The 7,313-nt window shown below is 45.9% G+C and overlaps 2 protein-coding genes across 5 annotated transcripts; one reads left to right on the forward strand and one right to left on the reverse strand.

Annotated features, from left to right (window-relative positions):
• Window positions 1-475: 475 nt before the first annotated feature.
• On the reverse strand, window positions 476-3,941 carry LOC125514726 (pterin-4-alpha-carbinolamine dehydratase 2, mitochondrial). 4 transcript variants are annotated; one of them, XM_087528653.1, is made up of 7 exons: window positions 3,713-3,941; window positions 3,513-3,598; window positions 3,302-3,425; window positions 2,459-2,527; window positions 1,993-2,053; window positions 1,725-1,887; window positions 476-803 (listed from the first exon to the last, which is right to left on the reverse strand). In XM_087528653.1, exons 1-5 carry the CDS (start codon window positions 3,843-3,845, stop codon window positions 2,031-2,033), a joined length of 435 nt encoding a protein of 144 aa, XP_087384779.1. In that variant the 5' UTR covers window positions 3,846-3,941; the 3' UTR covers window positions 476-803; window positions 1,725-1,887; window positions 1,993-2,030. The 4 variants fall into 4 exon arrangements, with proteins under 4 accessions (XP_087384779.1, XP_048536037.1, XP_087384778.1 ...); XM_048680080.2 differs by lacking the exon at window positions 1,993-2,053 and having other exon boundaries at window positions 3,740-3,938; XM_087528652.1 differs by lacking the exon at window positions 1,993-2,053 and having other exon boundaries at window positions 476-792; window positions 3,713-3,933.
• A 101-nt stretch (window positions 3,942-4,042) lies between these two features.
• Window positions 4,043-6,883, forward strand: LDL1 (LSD1-like 1). Its single transcript, XM_048680074.2, has one exon. The coding sequence runs from the start codon at window positions 4,169-4,171 to the stop codon at window positions 6,635-6,637; it is 2,469 nt and encodes an 822-aa protein (XP_048536031.1). The 5' UTR covers window positions 4,043-4,168; the 3' UTR covers window positions 6,638-6,883.
• Window positions 6,884-7,313: the final 430 nt, after the last annotated feature.

A 7,313-nucleotide genomic window follows, 5' to 3' on the forward strand; every position in this document is an offset into this window, starting at 1 on the left:
ATTTCAAACATTCAGTAGCAGCATTCTACACAACCTCATCAATATCCCCAGATGGACTGTCATGGATCTTCATGGGTTCTGACATCACGGACCAGTGCATACTACTGACAACAATAGAACTGCAGCTACTACTGACACCCGAGCAGCATTTTTATACATGGCCAAAAGTCCAAAGAACAGTAAGATCCACTCACATGAACCCTAGATCGACACTACAGAAGTAAGGAATTTATAAGCGGCCAATAGCTCGTGTTTACCTTGTTCATTGGTGGCACCGTGGTAGATTTTCCCTGTTCCTGTCCCAGGCGCGGCGGAGAAGAGCTCCCTCCGTGCGCTCATGGTCCAGTGCACCAAATACAAAACAATAGAGTATGCAGCCAGATGCTCAAAGCAGCGAACAGTTTGATACCGAAAGCAATGGATCAAGTAATTGAACCCATGAGCATCTGGCCAAATAAGCATTGTCTAGTAGATATCAAGTTCAGGAAGGCAGTTCTATAGATCAGGATTAGGAATACATTCCGCAGGTCAAAAGACCATTCATAATACACATTGGGGAAGAAGGACCATACATAATGATAGCAAGGCCTTTATTTATACAAAAGACCAACGATAATCAGGTAGCAGTATACATAGGTAAGTGTGCAATGCCCCATTGCTCCTCATGGCGAACAAATACAGAAAGCTTACTGGCATGACTCATTAACAATAAAATAATATCAGAAATCCTCCTTGAACTTCTCATGAAGAACCAATAGCATCGCCAAACCATCATTTATCCCAGAATATATACTGGACGAATCCTACACACAAGTCAATTGTTATAACCAATGAATAGGAAATGCTGGATACAGCTGAGTTGTTATAACCAATGAATAGGAAACGCTTCTTCATCATACTAACTCTAACAAACTCAATGTTTGTGGTAGTTTATCATTTTTTTGGGCAACTTTTCCGTGTATAATTTTCATGAAGGTTACTATTGTATGAGAAATAAAAAAATGCAACCAGGGACTTCAACCTTGGTGAATATGACTCTCCTTTCTCCTTACAAATTCAGAAATGTGGCTATTCTTTTTTGTGTTAATCCTACGACTCATCTTACTTGAAGCTAGCTCACAATAATTTATTTTCATTCATAAATTCCTAAACGCAAATTATCCTTTCTCCCTGACATGCTTAGTCATGGTCGACCCTACCCATTGAGGCCAAGTCCATGTAATCTTTGCCTGCAAGATCGGATTCTGAAATATTTGAGTTCAGATAGGCCCTTCTCACCACTTCCGTTCTTGCCCATCAGCATGAAAGGTAATCTATGTAGGATCCAGGTCAACTACTGCATCAATTTTCTTGTGGTATATCCTATCCAAAATGCTCTAGTAACAAAACTCAGTCGTGTGTTGTTTCTTCAAACTGTGTTGGATTGTAAAATTTAGTTCGTTAGGAAAATCTCTACTAGTTGTAGTGATATTTTTGGGTCAAACTTCAAATCCAAAATGCTATCATAATGCAAAACAGATCCTAAAAAGGCTACAATGTTTTGGTGACACGCTACATCATATATCTATGCAATTGCATACACAGTAAGCAAGCCGCCTTCAAACTACGGAATATATTCAGAAGAACAGAAAAGTATTGGTGACAAATCGTATCATCAGAGAAATGCATCACCCAGGACAGATAGATATGATCACAGGCGAAGTGAAACTCAACGGCCGAAGTACCTGCTTTTGGAGCGGCATATGCAATTGTGACAAAATACAAAAGGATATCTTTTGATTCACGAGAGCTACTCCTGGGCAGTAGCTTTTTTCTTGCTCAAAAGCTCTCCTAGCTTGAGTTCATTGATCTTTGCAGCAAGGATGAAATCATTATCTGTTAAACCACCTGTTACCACAATAAACAAATAATTATAAACAAACGTGCCTGTGAGTCCTTTATTGTGCTTTTATGTTTTTTTAGCACCAGTTGACGATGAATGAACTGTTATACTTGGTATTTTCACTCCGTATTGTATGGCTCGTTCCTCTTCATTTAAGTTGATTGGATTTCCCTATACGAAAATAAGTTTTATCACGACAATGGCCAACTGCCAATAGGCATCAAGCGCCTACCTACCAATTTTGCATGATCAAAAGACCTCTAATTAGTTCACATCATATCATTGTCAACCTGTCAGAGTTCATAAAACAGCAAATGAATAACTAGTACTAGTAAACCATCGCTGTTCGGAATAGAATGCAACAAAACAATTGGTTTTCCAGGTCCAAGGGATTTAATAATCTACTATAACAATGCTGCTCCGTTATTCTCGGAAATCAACAGAGGTGACTATTATTACAATTTCAAAAAGTAGTGAAATAAGTACTCCAGTTTTAAAAAAGAGATTTTAACTAAAGATAATACGTGAAATCCTAGAGTTAAATCTGAAGTCAAAATAACCATATGGAATACTTACTGACTGAGTGAGTCCACACATCAATTTTCACATTATTCCAACCAACAAGATGAAGATCTGGGTGGTGACCTGGAAAAGCATATCCATTTAAAGTTTTAAACATAATTTGCCAAGATTGTTACTGAAACAAAAAAAAGTGCCAAGAAATTCGTTGGATTCTGGGTGAAATACAAAGTTTCTTGGCCAATTTCAGGGGTATTTTCCTTTAGAAATGTAGAAATACGATCTCTCATCATGCTAAATATAACTGCAAGACCAAATGCAACACATAGGTAGCAAAGTTTGAACAAAAGTAGTTTGATTATGACACCATGGATATATGAGGGGAAATATATCTTCTGAAAGCTTGGAGTCGTCCGTTGATAACATAACAGTTTAGGAGGTGCCACGTTTGGTGAGGGCTGGGTAGCTATGCTGTCTATTATGTGGAGTCCAGTTAACAACACATACAATTAATATCACTGTGAAGAAGTGAAGATACTGGCATACTGAACATATATACTAGTTAGCAGCATTTACTTGTTGCGGTCTGTATGTGCCAAATGATATTGTTAAATATTACAGTGGGGATTTAGGACTGTAGGACAGGAAGTGAATAACTCCTCTTTGATAATACTCCATCCGTATCAAAATACAACACGTTTTTTGATACTCCCTTTGTATCAAAAAGCGTCTTGTGTTTTGATACATAGGGAGTAGTAAGCAGTACATCGACTTGCTGTGGCCTGTATGTGCCAATGATATTCTTAAATTCCAATGCGGTGAGAACAGGGGAGTTTAGAAAACTGAATTCTGAACAACGAGACAACGTGAATATGAAGAACAGAGCGAAAGAAAGGAGACCTTCTTCCTCGGCAACAGCAGCAACAAGCTGAAAGAACTCAAGCCCTTTGGCAAAGTTCTTCACCTTCCATGCCCTGTGCAATTTCAGAATGCCACCCTCATTTTTCATCTCCCAACCAGCCACCTGTTTTCAAGGGAGGTCAGTCGACATAGCTGGTCTTAATCAAGTTTTTTTTCTTTACTATAGCAAAGCATGAGAAGAAAAGAAAACCTGCTCTAGCAACGTTTTAGCAGAATCTTCTGACATGGCTTGTAAATCCTTTGAATTGCATGAGACACAACTCCTTTTTGACAATTCTGCAAAAAAAAAACGCATGCTTTTTTTGACAGGACTGCATAGTGATCCGTGGCCTCAAGCTCAGAAGCACACATCTGGGGAGGCCTAGATCGAGAGAGATTTAGAAAACGAACGGGGCAGCGGCGGCGGCGCGCGCTCACCGACTTTAGCCGCGGCCTCGTCCCCCGTCGCCTGCGAGGCGGAGCGGCCAGTGGGGGCGGACGCGCTGGGTGCCGCCTGGTCGCGGAGTAGGGTGCGCCCCTCCATCCCTGAGCTCCGGGGAGACAGCGGCGCGGTGCCGTGGCACTCCAGGTGAAGCTTCTATGTTCAGAGTTTTTTTTTTTTTTGAGACACGTGTTCAGAGTTGAGGGAACGGTTGCGTCTACTAGGCACGGAAACGGAGAGACGTAAAGTACGCTTTCATCCATGTTTTACGGAAATAGTACATTCCATAGGGCCAGCCACCTCTTCCCTCCCGAGTCCCGACTCTGCCTTCGCCCCGCACAGTTCTGGCCCTAAACCAACCCCTGAACCCTCCCAATTCCCAAATCTAGTCGCCGACCTCGCCGCATCCTTCGCCGGAGACCCCAATGGAGGAAGGCAACGGGGCGCAGCCACCGCCCTTGCCTCCGCCCGAAGCCGCGGGGCATCTAGCTCTCGTCCCCATGGAGCAGGACGAGGACCAGGCAGCCGCGGCGGAGCCCATGGAGGACGGCGCGGCCGGGGGAGACGCCGCGGAGCCCATGGAGGAGGACGCGCCCACGTCCTCCCCGACCCCGTCCGCCCCCTCCACCACCGCGGCCGTCGACGACTCCACCGTCGCGCGGAAGCGCCGCCGCCGCAAGAAGCAGTTCCCCGGCATGATCCCCACGGCCGGCGTCCGCGTCCTCCGCGCCTCCTCCTCGTCGGGGGCCACCGCGGCGCATCTCGCCGGCATCCCGCGCCGCCGTGGCCGCCCGCCGACCAACTCCTCCCTCCGCCTGGCGCGGGAGCTGGATTCCGAGGCCACCATCGCGCTCGCGGCGGGGTTCCCCGCCGATACCCTCTCCGAGGACGAGGTCGCCGCCGCCGTCATCCCGCTTATCGGTGGCGCCGACCAGGCCAACTACCTCGTCGTGCGCAACCATATTCTCGCGCTCTGGCGCTCTAATCCCCTCTCCCCCGTCGCGGCCAACGCCGCGCTCGCATCCATCCGCGCCGAGCATGCGCCCCTCGTCGCCGCCGCACACTCCTTCCTATCGGACCATGCCTACATCAATTTCGGCCTCGCCCCCTCCATTGTCTCCCTACCACCAATCCCCCCTCCCTCCCATCCTCCCCCTTCTGTCCTCATCGTGGGTGCTGGCTTTGCTGGCCTCGCCGCCGCACGCCACCTTATGTCCCTTGGCTTCAAGGTTGCCATTGTCGAAGGCCGACTCCGCCCAGGTGGCCGTGTGTTTACTAAGACAATGCGGTCCTCTGCAGCAGACTATCCTGACATTGCTGCTTCTGCTGATCTGGGAGGCAGTGTGCTCACTGGTATTAATGGGAACCCCCTTGGTGTCATAGCACGGCAGCTTGGGTTCCCACTTCACAAGGTGCGGGACAAGTGCCCGCTGTATCTTCCGGATGGCCGCCCAGTCGACCCTGACATGGATGGTCGTGTTGAAGCTGCCTTTAACCAGCTTCTTGACAAGGTTTGCCAGCTGCGGCAGGTTATCGCAGATAATGTCCCACACGGTGTGGATGTGTCACTTGGCATGGCACTCGAGGCATTCCGGGCAGCGCATGGTGTTGCCGCTGAGCCAGAGGAACGGATGCTTCTTGATTGGCATCTGGCCAACCTGGAGTATGCCAATGCCGCTCCTCTTGCTGATCTCTCCATGGCCTTCTGGGACCAGGATGATCCATACGAAATGGGTGGCGACCACTGCTTTATACCTGGTGGCAATTCCCAATTTGTCCGAGCACTTGCTGATGGCGTCCCGATATTCTATGGACAGAATGTGCGAAGGATACAGTATGGGTGTGATGGTGTGTTGGTCTACACTGATAAGCAGACATTCCGTGGTGATATGGCGCTCTGCACTGTTCCCCTTGGTGTGCTTAAGAAGGGGGACATTGATTTTGTGCCAGAGCTGCCAGTTCAGAAACAAGAAGCCATTCAGAGATTGGGTTTTGGGCTTCTTAATAAGGTTGTGATGTTATTCCCTTTTGACTTCTGGGATGGTAGGATTGATACATTTGGGCATTTGACTGAGGACTCTAGTCAACGAGGTGAATTCTTCCTGTTCTATAGCTATTCTTCAGTCTCAGGAGGTCCACTGCTTGTTGCCCTTGTTGCTGGGGAATCTGCTATCAGTTTTGAGAAGAAGTCACCAATGGAAAATGTCGAGAGGGTGTTAGACACACTTAAAAAAATCTTTTCACCCATGGGGATCGAGGTACCAAACCCATTGCAGGCAATATGTACTCGATGGGGCACTGACAGGTTTTCATATGGATCATATTCACATGTGGCTATTGGGTCTTCCGGTGATGATTATGATATTTTGGCTGAGAGTGTTGGTGATAGAATCTTCTTTGCCGGGGAGGCAACAAATAGGCGGTACCCTGCAACGATGCATGGAGCTCTGCTTAGTGGGTACAGAGAGGCTGCCAATATTGTAAGAGCCGCTAGAAAGAGAGCAAAAAAGGTTGACTTATCTGAGAAAATAGTTGTCAGTTATGAAGCCAAAGATATTGTTCAAGATGACAACATTGATTTGGATGATCTCTTCCGTACCCCTGATGTTGCTTTCGGTGGCTTCTCAGTTCTGCATGACCCATCTATATCTGAACCTGATTCAGCATCATTGCTGCGTGTTGGAATTGGTGCCAGAAAGTTAGGCTCTGGTTCACTTTTCCTGTACGGCCTAATAATGCGGAAGAATGTAACTGAGCTAGCTGCAATGGAAGGCGACGAGCAGCGGTTGAGTACACTGTACCGAGATTTTGGGACAAAACTGGTGGGATTGGATGGCTTGGGTGATGCTGGGGAAAGCCTTATATCACGGATAAAGGCTTCTTCTAAGAAGTAGCATCCAGTCAAGATGTTGGAATGGTTGACTCAGCTGTAACAGTTGTCAGCTCTGAGCATTTAGTTTGCAAGTCCAACATAGCTACTGACCTTTCAAGTAATTCATTCATTTCATTGATTGCTATATACCTCTCAATTCTCATCAAGGTGTAAGCTGTGCCATGTAATACTGGTTAAACCATGGGTAGTCATTGAAGATCATATCACCATGGGAAATAATGGAATTCTTATCAGTACTTTCTGTTCAGACTTGATACACCTCTCTGACATTTCTATGACATTGTGATGCAATATTTTTTTTTGGTGATGTAGCACTTGCTAGCATTTTCCAATTTGGGTGTGGTTATATGGTATTCCCTCTGTACTAAAATGTAAGACTTTTTTAGTTTTGCATAGGGCATAAAAAACGTCTTACATTTTGTTATGGAGGGAGTTGTTATGACTCTCGATATTGTTCGGAATATTTCTCCAAGTTGCCATTTCTTGTTTTGTTGGTGCTTTGCTTTTATTTCAGGATTCAGTCTCATTGATTTATTGTGTGTTGTTGCTTATTCTGGAAGGTGTGTTTTTATGAACTGCAAAGCATGTTAGTGTTTATTATTCATTGTCTTCAGCAAGCTGTAGGTAGAGGCTCTTCTAGGTGACAGCTCAAGAATTTGTTTGATCAGATGGTCAGT

This window comes from Triticum urartu, chromosome 6A (assembly GCF_056163025.1).
Source record: "Triticum urartu cultivar PI428250 chromosome 6A, HENAU_Tu73, whole genome shotgun sequence".
In the NCBI taxonomy this organism is placed as follows: Eukaryota; Viridiplantae; Streptophyta; class Magnoliopsida; order Poales; family Poaceae; genus Triticum; species Triticum urartu.

Excerpts from the sequence above, each read along its gene's own strand:
- LOC125514726 (XM_087528652.1), bottom strand. The coding sequence starts at position 3,845 with ATGGAGGGGCGCACCCTACTCCGCGACCAGGCGGCACCCAGCGCGTCC. Across the intron at positions 3,426-3,512 it reads CTAAAACGTTGCTAGAGCAG|GTGGCTGGTTGGGAGATGAA; the intron begins GTTTTCTTTTCT and ends CCTTGAAAACAG. Across the intron at positions 1,888-2,458 it reads TGTGTGGACTCACTCAGTCA|GTGGTTTAACAGATAATGAT; the intron begins GTAAGTATTCCA and ends TTGTGGTAACAG.
- LDL1 (XM_048680074.2), top strand. The coding sequence starts at position 4,169 with ATGGAGGAAGGCAACGGGGCGCAGCCACCGCCCTTGCCTCCGCCCGAA.